We start from the raw sequence: 24,055 nt of genomic DNA on the forward strand, positions 1-24,055 counted from the left end.
TGGAGCAGAGAGCTGCGTCTGCAGAGGAGTGGTTCGCTTGTGAAGCCTTCTCATACCTTTTAGGTCGGTTCCCTACTGAAACAAGCCTTATGCCGTTGCACTGCATGTGTATCTATGCGTCTGTTCATCGCTCCACTCTAAAAACTTTTGTAACTGCTGGCTAACTTCAACCACATTTGGGAGATATATCTTAAAGGCGTTAAGCTCCTAAAAATTTTATGAACACAATCTCGTTCCTTCACAAAATCAAGCCTGGTGGACTCCTCCCCATGTGAAGAAGGCAGCTAGAGCCACAACGCTGGTACAGCTCCACTGACAAAACAGACTTATTTGATGTATTACCACAGCAGGCAAAAGAGCTTTTAAGAGAGAAACCCACATGCATCTCTGTGCTTTGTTCATTGCAATGACCCTAGGCTAAAAAAAATACTTTTTGGCAGATGCTGTAAATAATTCACATGGTGTGGGAAGTTCCTCAGCCTAAACTGGGCAGATAACATCCACCAGCTCTTCTAATATACTTTGTTTTTCTGTCTGTCAGTCCAAGTGGACTGCAGGGAAGAAGAGCCTCTCACAGAGAGGTCTGACCATCCCCTGCACATGCATATTCATGATGTGCACTTCAGCATCACCCAGGTGAGATTAAACAGCAAAAGAAATTGGGAAACCTGCCTTGCTACTGCAGAGAGGTGACCATCAGAGACGCTAAGATCACAGTGAGCAGCGGAGCCTGTGTTTCAGGCCACAGCATGACGCACTCCGTCCACATCCCCAGGCAATGGTGACAGAAACCCACTGTGAACCATCAACAGCAGCCCCTGCGCTCCTCAAGATGCTGGAGAAATGGCACTTCTGCAGCTGTTATGGCTGCTTCATATATTTTGACAAAGGATAGCATTTGGCCCATGCCTACAGCCCTTCTGCAATCTTTTACAGTGCATAAAACAAGGCAAATAATCCTTTGTCTCACCATCCAAAAGTTAGGCAATCTTATAAAGACTTCAGGAGGAAATCCAACTATTTCAAATCACTGGCCCTTGTGGGGACCTTGGCAAGTTAATTTATACCAAGGCAACTTTTATCTTTTGGGAAACTCAAGGCATTCTTATGCCATTATCAAAAGCAAGAAGCTGTATGGGACAAGCTCCTTCTCATGCACAGTAGCCAGCTAGTGGGGGGGCTGGAAAAGGCACGTGGAGAGCTAGCCAAGAGCCTCAGATTTCTCCAGAATACTTGACGTCTCTGGCCATAATCACTCAGACAAGAGCCATTTTCTCACCTTCGCTTCAACATTCCACCACACAATTTCATCAGAAGAAAATGAAACACTGCTAGGTCATGCATGTCTTCGTGCAGATGATGGTCACAGAAGTAATATTCTTACCAGACAAATCTCTCTCCAGCTCAAAACAGCTCAAAACATTTGGATTTCTTCACCTCCAGTCAGCAGTACTTCTCCAAGAACTGATAGCTTACTCCACAATGGCTTTATTTTGCCTAATCACTACTTCCACTCATCAAATAGATCGAAACACTCAGTTTCTTGGCTCACAAAAACCTCCAGATGCATGATATCATTGGCTGTGCACTATCAAGGAAAATAATTATTGCTTTTTTCTCATCTTCAGAACACCGTTTCCAAGGCTCCGCTATCCCTCATATGAAAACAAACCAGCACATTTCAGCTGATGATATGAAGATCTTTGACTGCTTAGCAAGAAAGATGATATTTAAATACTCTTCCCTCCAGCAATTCCCCTCCTTTCCCTGTCCCGACAAAGATTTATGTTCTCAGCCTTGGCCTGCCAGTGGTAGCTGTTGTGCATGTAGAAGACCAAGAAAACCTGGAGCTGCTGCCAAAGAGCCAGACGGAGAACTGGACTTGCTCGTTCGTAGGCAGGGCTGTAAGAAAAGCTGGCTCACTCCCCAGAGCTGCAGAATAACCCCTTTAACAGCTCCTGAGCATGACGCACCACTGCAAAAGTCTGCAAGGCAGCAGGTCAGCGTTTCGGCAAGAATGCCTGCAGCAGTTCTAGGGATCAAGGGGATTTCTTTCAGCCTAGGAGTAACCCGATTTCATGAATATTTTTCAATTGCTCTCGTCTATAATGAAAAGACTTTGTGTCTACAGAGCTGGCTGCTTAAACCATCCATTTACCATGAGCTACACTTAATTTTAGGAAAAAGAACACCTGTCTGAATCATATGTAAATACACGTAATCAAAAAGGCCATGAGAAACGGCACCCCCCGTTCAATCTATGGGTACAGATTTTGATGACAGCAGTGAGAGATGCTACACAGAGACTGATGACAGAGAGTCATGGCATATGTGTTTAGTAAGTTTGGGTTTGGATGTTAACTTCTTTTCCTCCTGGAAATGTTGCCCAGGGAGAATCTGAGGACTTCACTATTTGTGTAGGATTTTGAACGCTGGTAGACTGGATATGTCACACCAGCACTCATTGTCCATGGCCATTAACCTCAGATTAAGTCCCCATGAGCTTTTGATCCAAAACCTCTGAGATGTGTGGATTCACTGCTTTAGGTTACACACTTCCCATGTAATCATTTGTATCCAGGAATCCCAAAGAGAAACATGGCAGCCCTATTTTCCAGCCAGAGAACTGTGAGATAAATAAGTCAGTCCTCCCTTCATGCCAAAAATGAACTGTGAAATGAAGCAGTGGGGTGCAGTGCCTGAAGAGAGGCTCTGGCTGCACGGCCAAAATCTCACAGCACTTTTCTCAAGGGAAGCAATAGTCCCACTGACAAGGCCAGATGCCAATTTAGAGAATTAAATTCTGCCTACCCAAATTTCTCTTGTTTCATGTGGATACAGTGCTCTTCACTTACTACATAAGAAGTTTAGAAAGGGTCTCCTGGAGCCCTGGGACCCATTCCCTCCTGCTGTTGGCAGCCTACAATATAGGCCCTTTCACAGGCTGGTCAAGCTCACTCTGAGGAATAATTTGTTTTAGCCATAATTGAAGGCCAATTCAGAAGCCCTGACCCGCCATTGTTAGAAACTCGCTGTTTTAAATGGGGGACTGCTGATATGCACTGTTAAATACCGGCTATACTCCACCCCAGAGATGGCTGCATTTCGAGAGCTGACCGAGCAGAGGGCCAACGCCCAAGTGCCAAAAGCATTGGGAAAGCCAGGGAGAAAAGGAGACGATGAGACCTTCCTGTGGGCTAGCTGCAACGGGAGGAATCAGGCAGAACATAACCGGGCAGATTGGAGAAGCATCTTGCCCCTCGCATGCTCTGGTCCTCCAGAGATGCTGAGCACCCAGGAGGTCCAACAAAAGGACATGTCACCGCTCTGGGACCGCCAGAGGGAGGATTTTGACACAACCTGGCCCAGAAAACTGGCAGTATCATCCCTGGTACTCCACATATGGAAAACTTAAAAAGCAGGTGTCAGTGCCCGGAAAACAGCAGTTATGTTGCTCAGCCCTGATAGTGTGCAACCTCTGGAGCGAAAGCACCTTTCAAGATAAATTTCCTGGGGATCAAAGATTTGCCTCCACACGTGCCTACAACTGTCCTAATCTCCTGTCCTCCCAGGTATAGATCAAAAACTAAGCTCAAGTTTCCCCATTTTCCCTGAATCTCCTTTTTTCTGCCCCATTATTTAAAGGGACAGGCTTCCAGCAACCTGACAGTGCTAAAGCTAGTGGAGACCCTGCACAGGGCTTGGGAAAACAGGCTTCCCTCCCAGGAGAGAAAGCTCAGAGGCTGAGCCAAGAGATGGACCTGGCCACAGTCACGGGCAAGGCGGTTGGTGGGAGGACTTCATTGACTCCAGTCTGACTTCGTTCACTTCCTCTTAACATTTACCCTAGAAATCATTATTCTTGTGCTTACGAAGTAATGGCCCCCACGTCTTGTTAAATTCACCGATCCAATGTAAACAGTTGGAATGGGTCTGGGCATCGCATCCCATCGCCCCTGGCCCCTAGCTGAACAGACTCTCTTTTGCATGTGCCATTTCTGTACAGAGCCCGACAATTTGCCTTTTCCCAAAGACAGAATCATCAGGAAGATGCTGTTAAAGAGTTTTTTTTTTTTTTTCCTACAAAATGCACTTCTAGAAAGTGTAGAGATGGGACTTGAAAACACACTTCCCTAGCCACGTCCTCACGTGTCCTGAGTACTGCTGAACACCAGCCAGGACCCCTCTTTCCTTCTAGTCAATTTGGATCTTTGGTTTCTCTCTGTGCAGACACCAGTGGCACAGGACGATTAAAAAAGCTGTTTGCAGCCCTCTAATGGGCTGACATCGCCAGCTGTTTTGAGGCTATTCTTGCATATTTGTCTAGGATCTTTGTAGAGGCCCAAGTCCTGCAAGTGACTGAACTCAAATCTCCCGTGACCCACGACATCCCTGGAGGATCTCAGAGGAATGAAGATGTAGCTTCAGTTGAGGACAGCAATGATAAACTTAAAACTCAAGCATATTCAGGCCTAGAAGACAGGCAAAAAAATGAGTAAAGCTTCTAGGCTACAACAGAGCGTTTCTACAATCCAAAATTAGGGCTTCAGAATAAAAATCTCAGCATTTTTATCACCTGTTTGTGTCAGTGAGTGTTACAATTCCTCACTGTCTATCAGGGCCAAGCTTGTGAGTAGCAGGACACAATTTACTTCTGCTCTACACAGCTCATTTCAGGCAGAACCAGTAATATTGGTGTCCCAGTCCTTAAGGAGCGGAGGCAGGCTGCAAGCAGTAACAGTGCAAGGCAGAACATTTGAATGTTTTTCTGCTACAGAAGGCACATGAGATCTATAAAATGCTCAGTAAGGCACACACCCCACAATAAAACAGTGGTACGTGATGTTTCAAAAGTTAAAAGCACGTTAGAATTTGTTGCTGGAATATAGTCAAGCTGCCAATACGCCTCTCCTATTAACAGCAAACAGCAACAATAGCTGAGGTCTCCAAGTGATTTATTAGCAGTATTCTGAATAGATGAACACTCAAATAAGTTACTAATTGTGGTGGGTTGATCCTGGCTGGATGCCACATGCCCACCAAAGCTGCTCTATCACTCCCCTTCCTCAGCTGGACCAGGGAGAGAAAATATAACGAAAAGCTCATAGGTCGAGATAAGGACGGGGAGAGATCACTCGGCAACTACCACCATGGGTAAAACAGACTCGACCTGGGGAAATTAGTTTAATTTATTAGCAATCAAATCAGAGTAGAATAATGAGAAACAAAACCAAATCTTAAAAACATCTTCCCCCCACCCCTCCATTCTTTCTGGGCTTAGCTTTACTCCCAATTTTCTCTAACTCCTTCCCCTGAGCAGCACAGGAGGATGGGGAATGGGGGCTGTAGTCAGTTCATCACACATTGTGAGGACTCCTCACACCCTTCCTCTGCTCCAGCATGGGCTCCTCTTCCCAGAGTTTCTCACAGGGTCACAGCCTCCTTCAGGCATCCACCTGCTCTGGTGTGGGGTCCTCCATGGGCTACAGGTGGATCTCTGCTCCACCGTGGATCTCCATGGGCTGCAGGGGGACAGCCTGCTGTCTCATCACAGGCTGCAGGGGAATCTCTGCTCTGGTACCTGGAGCACCTCCTCCCCCTCCTCCTTCACTGACCTTGGTGTCTTCAGGGTCATTTCTCTCACATATTCTCACTCCTCTCTCCTGGCTGCAATTGCACAGTTTTTTCCCCCCTTCTTAACTATGTTATCGCAGAGGTGCTACCACCATTGCTGATGGGCTTGGCCTTGGCCAGCAGTGGATCCCTCCTGAAGCCAGCTGGCATTGGCTCTATTGGACACCAGGGATGTTTCTAGCAGCTTCTGACTGAAGCCACCCCGTAGCACACTGCCCCCTCCCTCTCCCAAAAGCTTGCCACGCAAACCCAATACACTAATTTACTAAAATCTTGTCAAGAAGACTCTGCTTCAGTAAGTCCTTTTATCCTGGAGCTTGTCTAAATGGGGACACTCAGGCGAGCTAATCTGAATTGACCACAGATGGGAATGTAAAGTGAATGAGATAATTGCATTGCAGAGTAGACAGTCACCCTTGCTCACAGTTAAAGAATTAACATCTGCTAAAGGCCCCTTGTCGATGAGCCCTTAACAGTGATTTCTAGCCAAGGATAATTTTAAGATTAGAGTGTAAAAGAAGAAATATTAATATGGCCTGAACTATGGGAGGGAAGATAACCTTTTATGCATACTAATAAAATTGGCATTCCTGTCTGAGCACGAAGCTGAAAGAGTTTATTTCTGCATCTTGTTTACTTAGATCAGATTATGTTTGGCTGGTGAATCCAGTTCTGGATTCCCTTGCAATAACTTGGCTGAAGGGTTACACCCTGGAAAACCGTGGAAATACTCTGGATTTGTAGCATGTTTGTATGATCCAGGCTAAAATTTGGCCCTAGCCTTACCCTTAAAACACCGATAATATGAGGCTAGCATTCAGAGGATTCTGCCTATGCTAAATTAACCACTGATGTGAAACAATTTGCTAAATTAAGCATGGGGTAAGTCTTCAGTGAATCCTCTGCTCAAAGCTGATCCAAAACGATTCCCTGACAGGGAAGGAGTTTCTCCTCTCCTTCATGGTGTTGGACGCCCAATCCCTTGAATTGGCAGACGCTTGAAGATTGCTGGAAAACTGGGTCGGTTGTACTGTGTTTTTTTCCTCCTTCCCCCTTCTCCTTCACCCATACTGGACAGGCCCCATGATGGAGGACAACCTGGCCCTATGTGTGGAACAGTGAGAGCTCCTGAAAGCAGTGCTAGCCTGCTGGTGGGTTTCTGACTGGGACACACTGAGTGCCTGAGGATGCCAGGGCAGGAGGTGGGCACCCACCATCTGCTTCTTCCTTTGTTCCCTACTGAGAAGGGGCTCAGATGTTTTGTTTGGCTCCTGGACCCTTGCAGATAAGTCATCACTTTCCTGGCTGCTGAAAGGGTGATTCTTCTTCGCATGACACCAGACTACAGCCAGGCTGCCCTGGCATGAGGCTGAGCTTGGCAAAGTCTCTGAGCACGTGCTGACCTGTGAACTCATGCTTACTTCCACTGAGAAAGTCTTTAAGACCAAACCCAGATCATCATTGCAATGTTCCTGACATCCCTACTGTGCCATGCAGCCTTCAATCTCTTTCCTCTAGAGTTCTGTCCACATCTGCCCGTTCCTTCCTAATCTCATCATTGGGCTGTTGATCAACATGAGGGCATGAGCCCTCCAGCTCATTCCTGCTTCAGGACGGAGGACTCAGATGCATCCGAAGCAGAGTTTAACCACGCCTCATGGTTTTGCAGCATCAAGGACAGGTAGCTAGGAAGGACAAAGACCTGCCAAGTCCCTGCCGAGGTGATTCTACCTGTCAGCAGACCTGTCAAATGCCACACACGGTGTGTGACATTACCACTGCCGGCTCCCACCGCCATGGTGGCCTTCAGCTCGGGTGACTGCAGCTCAGTGATGTCCCACAATCCCCTCATGCAAACCACTCTCAATGCCCTCCACCACCCTGGTCCCACTACCACAAAGGGAAGCCCTGAGCGGCTCTACTACGGAAGAAAGATGAAAGGTGTCTCCCAGAGCCAATTCAGCATCTAATTTCTCTACAAGCTCTGTGCTCCGGGTCTTTGAAATGAACCCAGAGGCTTGGCAGTTTGCTTTCTGTGGTACCATAAATCTCCTCAAAATCAACATCATGGCAAAGTTGCGACAGGGAGGATTTTTGTCATAAGAGTTGAACTAAGCATCTAAGGAATGACTCATGATGGTGAGGGCAGAAGAAATACAAAAAGCCTGATCCTTCTTTTCAATAAAAACTGTAGCAGATAGATACACCTTTGCTCCAAATTAACACAGGTGATTTATTAAAAAGAGGCTGTAAGCTCCTGAGTGCTACGAGCTTCTGCATGCTGCTGCCATGAGACGAGGCTTGCAGGCACCTCAACGGTCAGCAGAAACGCGGGCGGATCAGCACCGCCTGCTCTTTGCAGAGGGCTCAAGCCAGAAACCACCAGCCCAACCAGCCACAGGTCTGTGCCAAGCTCCAGCACTGTTTGGGGTGAGCCGCCATCTCCTGAGGCCTCCTCTGAGGCAAATGGCTCATCCAAGGGGATGGGAGGTGGTGACGGAGCTTCCAGCAGCACGCAGGGACCTCATCGTCCCGCAAAACCCTGCAAGCCCTGACTCTGTGCCCGGAAACGCACGCGTGGCGTTGGAATGTTCGAAGTGGGAGAAAGCGGTATATAGATGGTGTGATACAGAGTTTGGATCACGGGTTAGAGGTGTTACATTGCAGTTAAAAAAACTCTAAAGAGTTAAAAAAGAAATCCAGTAGCGCTTGCAGACTTTACGCTCGTGCCTTAAAGAAAACTGTGGCAACTGAGCTGCAATTAAACAACAAGCTTCAAACTTGGACATTTCAGATGATTGCGTATTTGAAACCACTGTTTCAAGTGAAATTACTGTTTCCATATGTCTGAAATTAGGTGCCACCAGAAGTGGGAGTAAGGCACAACATAACTCCAAACAGAACACAAAACTCTGATGTTTCTTTAGGTGAGATACATGTTGCTATTGGCAGTTACAAGTAATTGCTGGAATGTAGCACACTGTAATAAATTAAATGTGATATTTGCTAAGCATGCAGCCTTGCCATCTGGTCACCAGAAAGCTGCTGTTATTACTTTGCAGGTAAAAAGTGGCGTTTAAGTGCAGGGAACTGAAGTGTGCCAAATAAATAAAATCTCATAAGCTCCAGCCCTTTGGACTCAACATTTGTTTAAAACCTGGAATAATTAAACGATCCTGACTTTTATAGCTTCTTTGCAATAACACAGACTAAAGCAATGCCAAAAGAAGAGATTCCACAGGAGCAAGCTCGGTAAATAGCCTCTTTTTGCAGCATGCTACTGCAGATGCATCAAACATCACCAGATTTCTTTCCTTCTTGAAACAGGCATTGGATTTGACACAAAAGACCTTGATCCTACTGTTCCCATGCATTGGACCAACCTGTAGAGGAGCTGGTCTGAGGTTGGGATTTGCACAGATTCTCTCCAGGCATAGTCCTTGTCCCGGTGTGCAGGTACATTGATGGGGTAACCACAGTGAAAAACTGCACTCGGGTGCTAGCTACGTGGGACCCAGCACAAAGGAGGCAAATACTGCCCCAAATGACACCCTGGGTTTCTCACCACTGAGAACGATGCCCCAGAAGGCTGAAAAAGGAGCTTGCAAGTCAGAGCACCCCAGACACATCCCACTGGCTGGCCCAAGAACTATAGATTTCAGTCCCTGCCCTGTATCACAGGCTGGCATAGCCTTATGATTCAGGTGGCAGGATGCAGAGGCTGGCGGAAGTGTTGAAGACTGGAAAATTCCCAGCAAGGTACATCCATTGCTTCTTTTGTAGGGCCCACATTGTAGTTAGCCCTGATTCAGAACCACAGAATGTTTTGGCTTGGAAGAGGCCTTCAAAGATCATCTAGTTCTAAACCCCCTGCCATAGGCGTGGATATCTCCCACTAAATCAGGTTGCTCAAAGCCTCATTGAACCTGGCCTTGAACACTCCCAGGGATGGGGCATCTACAATTTCTCTGGGCAACCTGTTTCAGTGCCTCACCACCCTTATCATAAAAAATGTCTTCCTTATACCCAGACTAAACTGATTTCAGCTTAAAACCATTGCCCCTTGTCCTGTCAGAGCAGGCCCTGGTGAAAAGTCTTTCTTCATCTTATAAGCCTCTTGATATACCTCACTGTGAAAGGAAGTTCAGGCAGCTTTTTGGGATACGAGCAAAGAGAGGCAGGAGAAGAGAGGAAAATAACAGTTTCTCTCACCAGCCATCTGATTTAAACCTTTCTGAGGCGAATGAAATAACCATCTTGGGTCTGTCTGGCAGGTCTGGAGATCCTTGTTTCTGAGCTGACGAGAGCATGGAGCTGCTTCTCCTAGAGCAGGGCATCGTCTGCCTCCCAAGACGCAGCTAAGAGGTGCTCTTTGGTGAACAAACAGCTCTCTGTATGTCTGCAGAGAGTGCCTTCCTAGCCAGAGCATGGCTAGAGGTGACCCAGAAGGACTTCAAAGGGGTCTGAACAGGTGATTTTTCTCAGATGTGAATGCTGGTCTCCAAGAACCAGGTTTTCACCTCAAAACGGGTTATCAGCAGAATCTAAAATGATATAACGTGATTCACAAATCAAATTTGCTCCTTTCTCTGTGTTAGCTCAGAGGGCAATTTTAAGTCTGATTAAACTTTCAGACGAGCTCATTAAATCAGGCCACTAGAGGGAGCAGCCTTTGAAGTCCGGAGCTGGTCACTGCATCCCCACCAGTGGGGACCTCAGAGGGCAGTCCCACGGCCGTGGCTCCCAGGGGAGGCTCTCCAGCACTGCAGGACAGATTTAGGCACCAAAGGGAACGGTATTATTGGTAGCACCTACAAATGCATGATTTATTATCTGCTGTTTCTGATATTGAAAATAATCTGACTTTTTAATGTATACTTTTCGTCTTCACAGATACGATGTTTTCCTTCTTTTTTTTAAGCTTTTTTGACATAAATGTGCACAGAAAAAAAAAAAGAAGAGGTATAAGTTTCTTCATTACTTGACTAATCTAGTTTACGAGAACCATACTTCAGTGTGGTCAGTAGCTACTTTGAACGGTTACATGTTTACTTCTCAGTGAAGGAGGTCACTATTTAAAGTGAATCTGGTGACCATTAATTTTAATGTAGCTGTATTTTGGTCAAAGCCAGACTGATTTGCATCACCGTGAAACAGCAGGACTGCAAGATCTGGAGAAGGCCATCAAGAGCGACGTTCCCTTCAGCTTTCCCGAGGAACTGGCAGCATCTGCCTCTTTTGCAGTTGTGTGTGGGAAGTTTCATCAGGTGAGAGGGAGAGTAGTTTTTGGGAAAGAGAGAGGGATTATGATCTCAGCAAAGCGAGAGGCAGGGTGGTGCCTACATCACCTAGGAATGAATTGTGTTAATTCACCTTGTGAAATAAATTCGATGACAAGGGATGCCGGTGCAATAAAATAAGAAGCGTGAACGCCAGAGTGGAGATTGCAGAGGGAAAAGGGGCTGGAGCAAGGGCTCTTTCTTCCCAACCACGCCAGACCTACCTCTCCTCCAGTGCAGGGGAAGGGACTCGAATATCTGGAAGTGCAAATGGCTCCTCTCTGCCTCACATCATCCTCCAGCCCGAAGGTGGCCGAGCAGTTAGCAGCAAAGTATTTATAAGGCTTCCACGTCTTGCCGAAGTCCTGGGAGCGCTCCAGCACCATGGCGGCTGGCCGGGGCGACTTGAAGACCAAAATCAAGTGAGTGAAGTAGAAGGCAGTTTCCAGGTCCAGCCGGATGGTCTCGCGGGAGGCGTCCTGGGCCGCCTGCCACCAGGTGCGGGGCAGGAGGAAGGGGGAGTCGGCCATGGCAGTGGGGGGGTGTGCCAGCCCGGCCCGGGCTGTGCTGCAGCGGCCGCAGGCCAGGCGCTTGCAGCGGCGCTGGGCATCCTCGGCGTAGGCACAGAAGGACTCGGCGGCATGGCGTCCGCAGGCTGTCTCCGTCTGCAGCGCCCGTCCATGTGCCAGGTTGCCCATCCGGGGGTTGCAGGCCTTTTCGCAGGGGCTGCCCGCTGCTGCCGCGCCGCCTGGACCTACAAGGCAGAGAGCAGGGGGCTGATGCTGGCTCCCGAGGTGGGAAGCAGGCATGCCCCGCAGCATGCTTTTTGGGGACACCATCCCTGCCGAGACCACGCACCACCAGTGGTACCCACCGAGGGGCCGAGGGAGAGCCCCACACTGCGGCTCAGCTCTCTCCTCTGTAGAGCTCAGTGTGTCCGAAACAGCAAAATCAACCAAAAAACCCTCGGGGCTTCCCTGCACTTGCGAAAATCCCTACCAAGAGTTGCAGAGCAGAGCAGGCAGCACGGGAGGAGAGATGCCTCCACCTCGCCCTCCTGTCCTGAGAGACCCAGAGCAGGGCCGAGGCTCTGAGGGCAGTGACTGTGGCCATGCCACTTCCGCCCCAAGGCCTCCAAGGGAATTCAGATGGTCCTGGGAAAGGGGAGAAAAGCACAAGAAAAATGGGCTGCCGGTGACACCGGGATAGCCAAGGCGGCTTGCCGCAGGAGGCCAGGAGATGGCCAAGGGGACAGCACTGCAGCACCCCAGCTCACTGGGCAGCAGATCGGGTATAGGGAGTGACAGAGTTGGTAGGAATATCTCCTGTCACAAATGAGCTCAAATCTTTACCCCCTTCCCACCCCTCCATCCCTACCTCAAATCTCCCCACAGTCCCAAACTGCTGCTGAGGTCAGGGTTGAAGCAAAGCACCGCTTAAGTTTACGAAGGCTGTCACTAATGTGTGTAAAGGGGAAAAAAAAAAAAAAATCCTTGGTTGAAATGATGCTGGCAAGCTGCCTCACAGCTGAGGCTCTGTGGTTTTTGTTCAAGTTTCTCTGGAAGCCTTGTCGATTTAAAAATCCACAGTTAAAGTGTCAAAGAAAAATAAAATCACCATGGGGTTTGGTGTGAAACCATCTGCAATGTAACGCTCCCGGTGCAGGAATGTTTGATTAGGGGCTCTCCATCTCTTTATTAATAAATGTAACAGTAGGTCAAGGCTGTATTTTATGAACCATAACTGTTTAACACACATACAAAAAAAAGCAGCTCTGATGACTTGGATGTGGGCAGGCCAAATCATCTGAGGTGCATAATGTCTTCTCTATCACCGAGCCAGTCATACATAGTCAGCTTTGAGTACCAATTATTATGGCTTCTTCTTGGCATTTTTGTTATGTTCAAAGGTCATTTCAGTTTAGCATCCAATAAATCTTTTATTTGGGGTTTATTCAGCTTTTGTCTACAGTGTCATAGTTGCAATTAAGCTATGTTACACACTAGCAGAGGCTAAGCTTTTGGAGCCTGACAGCGTTCCCCACTCCTCCTGCTCAAGAAACACCCTGGAAAGAAAACATTTCTACCACCAAAGGTCTGTACAGGTTTTTTATACCGATTACTCAGAACAGATGTGGACTGCTGCTTGTTATGCACCCATTACAAAGCACTTCTGAATCCAGTCTCCGGATTTCACGGGGTAAGCAATCTTGGGAAATGCTCAGTCAAGTGAGCTTCCTGCGGGGACGTTGTAAAACTGTGTCTGAGATGATCTACATTAACTGTGCAGAATACAAAATTTACTCTAGAAAAAGTAAACAAACATAACTGTAAAATTAATGTCATATCACTTACATCTCCTGAACATCCTTTTCAAAGCATTGTATAAACATTAACTAATCTACACAGCTCTCCTGAGGGGTAGGTAAGTGCGTGCTATTATCATATTATCAGTTAGGCTTGCCACAAGTCAGCCTAATTTATGTCTTTGGCTGCTTTCCTGGATTTTTTGGCTATGTGTAACACAACACAGTCAGCCGCTAAACAAATAGATGAACGTTTACTGCGGTTCCCTCAGAGGTGGGATTGCAAAGCAGATTTGGGAGGAGGTAAAAAGAGCAGGGCTCAGTCAGCACCCTGAGACAGGTCGAGATTATTGTTTGTGTTCATCAAATCCTTTTGTTTTTTTGCACACCACCGATCACTGCCCCCATGGAGGCAGTGGAGGAGGACCTGGTCACTGGGAGGTTTCCAGGTGACTGGTGCTGCAGTGGTGGCAGGGCTCAGTGTAGGTGCCCCGGCGGCAGGGGCAAGGCTCTGCCTGAGCCCAGCCAGGACGAGTTGGCTACCAAATTCCCATGGGAGACCCTGGGAGCTGAGAGTGTTCAATCCCAGCTCCTGGTATGCTCCAGCCCCGGTCACGCACAGTCACTGACTGCAGTTGTCTTCGGGCCAGGCACGCAGAGTCCTTTCCTCACCTGGGGTCAGATTTGTGGCCAGGGACCTTGGCTTCAGTAGAATTCGAGAAATTCTGCTGGCACACAGACCCCACTTCCCGTCCCAGGGGAGGAAAGGGGGGAGAGGAAACTCCCTTTGAAAGGGTGTTTGTTTTCACTTGAATTGCAAAGAGTTGCATGACAGACGCAGAGCACCGCATGTTATGAAAAGTGACAGCTTTCTAGTGTAATGCTGGCTGCCACCAGAATTCAGTAAAAGTACAAACGAGAGCATAAAGATTTCCACGCCGTCAGCCACAAGCTCACAACTGCTCTGCCACAGCCCTGGCAAAGGTGTTTTTCCTTACTTACACTTAATGAATCTGCCCAACTAAATACTCCCGTTCTGTACGCTATACGTGCCACTGGACTGGGATCTTCAGTAATGAGCAAGAGCGCGCAGCGAATACCATGACTCACCTGTAAAACATCCATGGAAAATCATATGCTTCCTGCTTAAGCATTTTAGCAACACTTGCCTTGTGATGTTTCATTTCTATCTTGTGCCTGATTAAATGTTTGTTTCCCATCTGGGTTTTCTCTTCTTTTCAAAGGAGAAAATTGGCACTCGGCTTGCGACCGGCCGAGGAAGCGTTACGCAAACCGTTTATGCCCAATTGTCTCTGCGGCGGCGCGGCAGGACCCCGCTGCGGGCAGATCGGAGCCCAAAGTGTTTATGCTGCGGGAAGGGGCTTTGCAAACCCTGCCCGCCTTGCCTGCTCTGCCCGCACCCCGACGCTCCGGAGCCCGCAGCGCCCTTTCCTCCGCGTCCCGCCGCTGCCCTCCGCGCCGCACCGCCCCGGCGCGGGGAGAGGCTGCGGCGCCCCGCTCCCGTGGCATCCCCCGGCTCCCTCGGGCCGAGCTCTCCCGACCCCGCTGCCTCTCCCGGCCCCGGCTACCCCCGCCGCCCCGCCGGAGCCTCGGCGGGCAGCGCGGCGCGTTCGGACCCCTCTTTGTCTGCGGCGAGTGCCCCTGCGCTTCCACGTACACACACGCGCGTACCGCACACCTACGCACACGGGAGAGCGCGTACGCGCATATGAGAGCACGTACACACGTATGCACTTGTACACGTATACGTGCATACACAGACACACGCGCGCGCACATAGTGCGCACACGCGTATGGGATACTCCACGCACGCGCGCGCGCGCCTCTGCACGCACGCACATACGCGTGCGTATACATACGCATATAAGCACACATACACGCGTACGTATACACACGCGTACGCACGTACGTGCGGCCCCGTATCTACCTCGTACGCCTGCGGAGGACGGAAAACGCCGAGCGCCGGACGGTCGCGACCCACCTGCAGCGGCGGCGGCGGCGGCGCCCAGCAGCAGCGCCAGCGCCAGCCACATCCCGCGCCCCATGGCCGAGCGCCCCGCCGCCCGCCCTGCGCGCCCCGCCGCCCCGCGGCGCGACCGGCCCCGCGCGGCATCAGCGCCCCGCGCGGCACCGGCGGGCGGGCGCGCACCGCCCCGCCGCCCGCCGCGCACCGCGCACCGCCCCGCCGCCCGCCGCCCGCCGCGCAGCGCCCCGCCGCCGCCCGCCCCCGCGCCCCGCCCCGCCGCCGCTCTGCCCTCCCTCCCCTCCCCTCCCCTCCCCTCCCTCCCCGCCGGGGCGGCCCCGCCGCGGGGGGCGGTTGCCGGTGCGCGGCGAGGCGCGGTACTGCAGCGCAGGGCACCACCACCCCGCGGCAGCCCGGAACGGGCGGGCTGGTGCCCGCGAGAGAGACCCGCGCCCCGGGGCAGGGTCCTGCCTCGCACCAGCCCCCGGGAGGCGCCGGCTCCCGAGCCCGAGCGCGCCGTCGGGGCGGAGAGGGTGGAAGCTGAGCTTTGCAGGGCGGCCGGGCGCGGTTTCGAAGGAGCGACCTAAGTAGCGGCCAACAAAGCCCGAGTTGCTCAAAACTTTGAAGACGTTTCTTGTTTTATTGGCTCGTTTCTGGTAACTGAAGGACCGAGTGACAGAGCCGCGTAAACGTTAGGAGGTTTTCCCGTCTTTCCCAGGACTTGGCAATCTGTGGCTTAGCTCACGATTTTTAAGAGCCATCAAGTCCCGTGTAGATCAATTCTACGGCGCTGGTCATCATACCGCAACAGAAGTTTTGGGCTCTGAAAATAGGAAAAGACGCAGTTACATTTATTTTTCACCGCCAGACTGTTACTTTTTCAGGTCTCTCTCAGCAGCGGGACATTAGGAAAGCAAGGGTGGAGCACTTCTGAGCAGCCACTTTTTTGTCTTACCTGACTTTAACCTGGGACGCGAGCGTGTTGCAAGCGTTACAAATTGTTTCATATTTCTTTCTCTGCACTTTGAACTGGGAGAACTTAAGAATGGCTCTGTTTTAAAACCAAGCGTGATGGTATCTTAAGGCCACCATGCTGCAACACAACACTGCATATTCGAGGCTGCTCAGGGTTATGTGGTCACCAGGATGCTCCCTGAGAGGAATTTAGTCTGTAATCTACTGATAGCAGTCGAACATCTGACTCACAGGGTGATGTTATCTCTATATCTATACCTTAAAAGGTACAGGTAGGCTGATCTTTGTCATCTTTCTAATTTTTCAGTGCTGACTTACATACTGCAGAGAAACACTTTGCTCCTGTCGCTGCTGTCATTTTCTCTGCCCTCCAGGTGAGTGCGTCTAGACAGGGACACCCAGCCCCCAGGCACCTGTTAAGTCCCCACAGCACTTGTGGCTACTCAGGGGCTTGTCCTGCAGCCGGACGGTCACAGCGAGGGCTGTACCCACACTTCTGAGCCTCCTCATAGCAGTGGCCGTGGAGGAAAAGGATGTTCTGGAGGGTTTCTGCCTCTTGTCTCACAAAAGGGTGATGCGTGGCTGAGCAATCACATGGGGTTCATGTTGTTACAGCCAGGTTCCAGCAGTCACATCACGCAGGGCTAGGAAAGGGAAAGCACAAGCCATGGACGAAGAATTTATCTCCGTTGTAACTCATCACTCATAGTTCCTGCTATGTCAGAACTATCAGACGATAAGTCTCCCATAGGGTGATGAGTCTGGGCGGACCTGCGCAAGAAGTCACTACTGTGTCAACCCATTGGCATCAGGGGCGCAGGGCAGGTTGAGGTCCATGAGCAGGAGGAGTAATTGTCTGGAAAGCAGAAGAAAGAGCTGGGTGGGGCAGAGGATGGCTCTGGAGAAATCCGCGGGGCAGGAGGGAATGAAGCGATCTGACTGAAAAACTGCGGAACAAAATCCAGAGGGAGGAGATGGATGGTGGTATCAGTGGCTGGAGAGGAAGAGAACAACCAGGCTCAGGCTTGAGTTAGAAATGAGAGGGAAGAGCAGTTGCCAGTGAGGGGAAAATGGGAGGAGAGAGGCTACATAGTGGGTAAGGAATCATTGGGATAGGAGAGGGAAGGAGCATGTGGTAAGGACATGCTTACAGCAGTGGGAGGGGCAGGAGGTCCGATATTGCTGAAACAGATCCATTGCATAGAAAATTGAAGAGAATAAAAGACAATTTCCAGATAACCCCAGGTAGGACATTCAAAAGTCAGCTGGAGTATGGAAAAATCAACAGCCATTGAACTGCCCTCACCTTAGTAGCATAAGCCTGCTCCTTTGAGATGCCACTGGCTCACATGCCTCGGTCCTCATAAGCCAAATAATTGGTTTGCACTTTCTTTCCTGCCTAGCAGCTCTGCAACCTGATAAAATCTCTTTGCTCTTCCTGGACAAATTTATTTCACATGTTGGAGGCCACGCAGTCTGCAACTCTAGCCACGGGCAGCTCAGATCCTCCTGACAGCCCCTCCTGGCTCGTGGTCCCCCCATGGGACCTGCACAGACACACATCCATGAAGGCACTCAAGCTGGTGGTTCAGTGAATACCCCCTGTGAAGCTGTGCATGGCCACAAGCTGTGGACATCTTCCCAGGGCAGGTGGGAGTTGAGCAGAGGGTAGGAAGCGCACAGAGATGTTTCAGCACAGTTTTATTTTCTTTGTCTGTCAGTGTTGGCTCTTGAGGCGCTGGAAGAGTAAATCATGTAGTTACGAGCAGGAGTGTTCACCTCTCTCCAAACTTTCTTCAGGACCATAGGCTTTTAGATTCATATCGTATTCCTGGTTAAGGAAGAGCAAGAGATGCTTCCAGCTGTCATTCCTGCAATGTGCTTGTAGGTAGCCAGGTAGATAGAAAGGCCCAGAAATGCAATCACCTGTCTTTGTCTGGTGTTTGCATTTCTCGATTACACTTAAGAAGTCTTTGAAGAGTAATGAAGTTCCCTGAATATACGTGTCCCAGTAAGTTAGAGGGGAATAAGCAGGAGTGAAAGGCCCAGAGGATGGCCTCTGCCTCCTCAGAGACACTGAGGAGGTAACCTGAGGAAGGAGCAGAGCCTCCTGCTTTGGCAGAGGTCCCCAAAGGCATGGTGCCATCCCTGGGGAGATGCAGCAGAAGCTCCTCAGCCTTTTCTGTCCAGGTGAAATCCTGGCCCCTGAACTGAGTGACGAGAGAGGATCCTCTGTGAATCGCTTCCTGCAAGCTCCCTGCCAAGGGTAGGGATGAGCTGGGATTAACATTTACAAGTCAGTCTGTGAAGCTAATTTTAGAAGCAAACTGTGGGGGAAATACCTCATGTACCGCTCAGTCAGAGCCGTCTGGCTTAGACTTTTGTCATAAAAATCTCAAAAATTCAAGGGATCAGATTTACTTTTTAACTAAAGGCCTGTTCAAAGATCACCATTTTCTCTATTGGCATCTGTCTAAGTATGCAGAACTCCTGTTACAGTTTAACAGGAGGCCCTTGGGGCTGATGCCGTTCTTCAGACATGCCTGACTATTTTAAGTGGTCTCACATGTGCCTTCTTGCTCCTGCCTGTGCACTCGCTGCTCCTCCATAGACTGGGCATGACTCCCTCAGTTCTGTGCTGGGAGCGGAGCTGGTACCCAAATGGAGCATCACCCTTCAGCAGGAAAATGAAAGGCTGGATTGGAGCAGTCTCCACCAAGGAGCCTAACTGCATGGCAGCAATTCCAGCTGAACAATTAGCTACATGCTGTAGCTCTGGAGATGCTAATTTTTAGTTTGTTAGTTATTTTTCATGGAGGGGCCCTTTCAGGCGTCCTCTGGGCAGGACTGGATGTATCTCACACACTGCTCAGCAGTAGGTTGCTGGTGGGAGAGATGGTGGGCGAAAGGATCCTCCCCTTACACTGATGCAAAATGTGTTGTTCTGCAAGAAGAGCGGTCACGCTCCTGTGTGGAGTCCTTCTCCATGGCAGCTATGCCTTGCTCCATATCGTTTTCACTGACGTATTTTGCCTTTTCCCAATGTTTTGGGTGATCAACGTAACATATCAAGTGATATGGTATCGGGCCTTTGCTCTACCGCGTGGGAGATGGTGATGCTACTCTCTCTACGAGGGATCTACTGGATTAGCAGTCCTTTTGACTTCAGAGAAAATTTGACTTACTCAGATCTGGTGGCTGTTGCTGTTTTCAAGAGACGATCTGCTCCTCCAGTCATGAACAGAGGTTAATGTACCACATACACATTTAAACACGTTAAAAGAGCTTTGCTGAAAGGAATAGAAATTTGTATGTCTCAAGAAAAAAGATGGTCTTGATTCAAAGTCCACTGAAGTCAATGGAAGCTGACATCTGATCAGTGGATTTTGGATGGGGTCTGAAGCCACCTCCCTCGTATCTGTTTTGGTATTATATCTTTAATCCTTTCTATTAAAACCCATTTTTAAGTCTTACACTTTTGCATTTTTTTGCAAATCACTGAAAATCTTCCAACTGTTATCAAATGAGCAATGCAGATGTTTCACTGAGTCATTGTATTATGAAACAGCTTGATTCCTAAATTTTCTATATGAAAATAAATCAAAAGATAATCCATAGTAATAATTACCGGTTAAAGCTTCATATTTCCTTGTTTAAGTTCCTGTTAAAGCCAAGTTCTGATATAAGGCACCACTCTACCAACAACTGGAGAAAAAGAGGGAACCAAAGTGCCTGTAGTTTTCCCTGTAGCCAGTGATCGACTTTTTGGAGCCAAGTATTTAGCATGGCGGAGCAGCGTGCAGACAAGAATGAGAGCAATTTCGTGGGCTTTAGTAATTGGAAGCCATGTCACAGAAGCATTATGGCAATGATGGCGCTGCTCTTCAGAAGTCTGTAAAGAGGATGGAAAGGATCCTATTTGTGCCCACCATGGGGAAAAATGCAAAAGGTCAGTAGGGAACCTGAGGAAGAAGAAACCCTGGGGTTACTGCGGTTCATTTTATATGGGGGCAAAGCTGAGACCATTGCAGTCTTTGAGTAGACTTCTGCATATGGCATGTAATGATAAAACCCCTTATTGAGCACAGACAAACCCATTTACTATGTAGTCTGGTAAAGATTTGAATCCTTTTCCCTCTGGTTATAGCATCGGTCCTTTTAGTGCACAAAAAGGTCTCCCCGCACCACTCAAAGGCACCCCTGCACTCCAGCAAGGGTCCATCACCTGGTTGTGAAATCAGGTAATGCTTCCACTTACAGTCTTCTCGGGATTCATGGGAGGGATGAGAGAGTTAAAGCTCGTTCAGGTGTCCAGAAGGTCTGATAGTTTCTCTGACTAACAGCACCAAAATGCCTTTTGATGGGGATTTGTTTTAGGAATGGTCAGGGCTGGATTCAGGTGCATTAGGTTCCACGCATCCACTGCTGAAAAAAACCCAAGCCAAACCTCTATTTTCAAGAATACTTTTTGAAGGTTCTACCATCATTCTGGAAGTAAGAGTTGAGTTGATGTTTTATTCTCCAAATCATAGTAGCTCAAAACCCACATCAATTATTTTTCACGTGCAGCTGTTTTTATCCACAAGCCATGGGTCTGGGCATTTTGAAGTGGGTTTTTTTTGTCCTCTCTCTCTCCTCCTCTCTTCTTACCATCCATTTTGGACGAGCAAGAATGAAGGGGAACCAGCTAATCTGCCCCTGTTTCATTTATAGGGGATTCAGGAGGGAAAAAAAAGCAAAGCAAAAGAGAGAAAGAGATGGGGAGGACTTGCTAAAAAAAAGAAAAATGTTAGTAGGCAGTTGGCGTAATTTTTTGCAATAGGACCTGTTCTTGCCGGATTATTGCTGTCACTGTTTTCTTAGCTCCCATGTAACCTCTGCCCCTCTTCCTTCCCTCCTTTCCTGGGTAATTGATATGCAGATATCAAGACAATAATGAAACTAAAATGCCATAGAAACCGACAGTACCAACACTTTCTACACGTCAGTTCTCTGCTCCATCCTGCATGCTACAAATTATTGGGAGGATTAACCTGCCGGTTACTTCCTGAATGCCACCTCTGCCAACTTCAGCTTCTATCCGGCAGAAAGCCTCTGAAACTCTGCCGACAGCCAGAGAGAGCAGCCGGGGTGGCGAGAGGTGGCCGAGGCGATGAGGCAGTCATCCATGACTGGCAGCCTTGGGGCTGGCAGTGGGACGAGGCCAGGCACAGCCCTCCTGGGCACTGGCTGGCTCTTGTTTCAGCCCCGACACCTGGCCCAAAAGCTGGGACTGGGGTGCTGGAGTGCAGCCCAGAAGCAGTCGCAGGATGTGGAGCCGGGAGGAGTGAGCTAGGGGGCAGAGGGAGAGGGGATAGGTGAGGACGTCTGCTGTCACCTCTCTGCCACCCTCCGAGCTGTATGGGGAGCGGGTCCGGACACTGCTTTGTGCTGGAAAGCGCAGCGGGGTCAGCACATCTTTCGTCTCTGGAAAACACCTGGCTGGCCGTGGCCTCCTGCAGCCTGTTTCTCAATTCCTGATGGGGGAATAATGCTCAGCATTGCTTGGCCACACCTCTGATGTAAAGTGAGCCAAACCCCCAAAGCTGGGGTTCGGGGTGACCGAGGGAGGTGCCCTCTGCCAGCTGACCTTAATACATGTGTGGAGACAGAAACCACTGTGCTATGCTCCCCTCCATGCCTTCTCCAGCAGGAAGGGAGGGCAAGGCAGCTGTATTTGCTTCTAACTCTCGACCAGAGCATCTGCTGGCAGGACCCATTTGCAGGACCTCAAGTGTATGGAAATACAGATGTTGGTGGAGCCATGCCACAGTCTTCGGCATCTGCTCTTTCCCTTTTGGTTCAGTCCTTGAGCATCACCCTTTCATGATCCTCCTTATCCCTGGGCTGCCGAGCAGTCCGGTGCCCTGGGGACTGTCATGGTTTCCAGCTGTTCCACAGTGATCTGATTGACGGGAATTTGGTGCCGAAGTGCATGCACGAGCCTATTGCAGTGTGCCTTACAGAAAGGTAATAAAGCAGAGACAGCCACAGGGACTCTCAGGTGCAAACACAGAATGAATTTAGAAAAAAGGCTTCAAATCCTGACAAAAGTCAGGAGTAGGCACAGGATGGTCAGGGCTTCCTCCAGGACCGTGACTCACTGCTGAACCTGCCTCCCCAGCAGGAGTGTTTGAGAACCACGTTACATTTGAGTTAAATGAGGGTTGCTAGCCTTCAGTTACAATCACTACTCATGCAGAGGAAAGATGGTGTTAGTAGAAAGCAGGACTGGAAAAATGTGCCTCCGTCTGCCTGATCAACAGGACGAACAATGAAAATACGACAAACTGAGTTTAGAAATGCTCAAAGAAGCGTTTGACAGTGGTTTCATGGCAAACTCGAAGAGGGTTAGGTGGTTGTAAATCACACCTTTCAGGCATTACAGGTCAATTTAAATACTGACATTTCATCAAACATAGCAATAAAGGCAGCATTTAGAGAAAGAAGATTATTGTTTTGAGATCCCGTTGGACTCCATTGAAAAAGAAACAGAAATTACTGTCAGACAACATGTGGAAAAACATTGACTAAATGATCGCACGTTGATTGAATGAGTTGTTGGAAAAGAAAGCTCCTCCCTGGGTCTAAGAGGTATGCTGAGCATTGGTCCTCTCTCGAGCCTGAGTCCCTTTGGAAGACAATGAGAGGGTTTCCACCCCACGGGCTCAGCAAACTCACTGCAGGGCATGTGGTGCAACCTCCAAAGTGAGGCAGAGCCTCACACAGAAATGATGGGGAGTTTGTGCCGGTGAACCAGCAGCAAAGATCGAAGGAGCCATGGTCCTGAGGGCAATAGTGTGGCCAGATAGGGCAGGGACATGATTGGCTGCCCTCCTCCATCCCTCTATATAGCAGAGACTTCACGAAAGTACAAAAGAAATTATGTCTGTCCTGTGATGGTGGGAAAGCTCTCTTGACAGAGAAATGTGTTGCAGAAGGTCTATTTTCCCTCTTTTCTTTGGAAAATTAAGTGTATGCAGCTAGGACATCAGAAAGAACCCAAAGGATCCAGAGCCCTGGCTCAGAGGAGGATACCAGCCCTGTCACACAAAGGTCTATTCTTCTAATGATTGCACCTTTGCTGGCATGAAAGTCTAGCTTCTAAGTATCCATAAGCACAGTGGACTTTGCATCCTGTCACCGTCTTTGCCAATAGCTGTTTCATGGAGGGATGCTCTGGGAATGTCCCTGATGGCTGCCTGGGAGATGCAGAGCACGGCTAGTGGGGCTCCACAGGTGTCCTGCTCTGGCTCTTTCTCAGGCCATATTTTCAGGCTCACAACGTGCATTTGAGGTTAACCTGGTTCAGAAGAAGCCTCCAGACCGTCCTTCACGGTGTCAAGCCAACTAGTGCGCATCACTTGCGTCTCCCAGCGTCAGCAAGGAGCAGGCATGTACTGGACGCATTACAGAACAGCCTAAAAACTACTCCTTTGAACATGACCCTGGCATGACAGTAAGAGCAGTTATTGCACATGAATTGCTGAACTCAGCATGCCAGAAACAACAGAAAGGTTTGATGGTGGTTGATGGTGGCACCTTGCCACCAGGGCTTTCAGTCACACCTCAGTGTCCCCATTTTCAGGCACCCAAAATGAGCCCATGCAGTGTGAATACTCGCAATCTACCTGCACCCTCTTGGTGTCCCTGGTGAGGCATTCAAAAACCAGGCACTGAAAGTCAAGCTGAGCTGGAAAACCTTGACCTCTGTCCTTGTCCACTCCTTGCCTGCTTTGCTTTTTTACCAGTCAGAATTGTTTGATGATTTCTTTGCTTTTGAATCTGTCTTTGGGGTATCAGCTTGGTCATACAGTCACTTTTACCAGTCCCGTCTTG

General features: G+C 49.3%; 1 protein-coding gene across 2 annotated transcripts in view; it reads right to left on the reverse strand.

Moving 5' to 3' along the window:
* Positions 1-15,284, reverse strand: part of NTN4 (netrin 4) — a 48,679-nt gene extending 33,395 nt beyond the window's left edge. Inside the window, exons 1-2 of one of the 2 annotated variants that reach the window (XM_086610135.1) lie at positions 15,221-15,284; positions 11,138-11,667 (exon numbers count right to left, since the gene is read on the reverse strand). In XM_086610135.1, coding sequence (XP_086466261.1) covers positions 11,138-11,667; positions 15,221-15,284 — 594 coding nt within the window. Of the gene's footprint in view, positions 1-11,137; positions 11,668-15,166 lie in introns of both variants that reach the window. The other variant, XM_086610133.1, reaches the window with a different exon arrangement.
* Positions 15,285-24,055: the final 8,771 nt, after the last annotated feature.

This window comes from Tauraco erythrolophus, chromosome 4, assembly GCF_009769465.1.
Source record: "Tauraco erythrolophus isolate bTauEry1 chromosome 4, bTauEry1.pri, whole genome shotgun sequence".
Classification (NCBI taxonomy): domain Eukaryota; kingdom Metazoa; phylum Chordata; class Aves; order Musophagiformes; family Musophagidae; genus Tauraco; species Tauraco erythrolophus.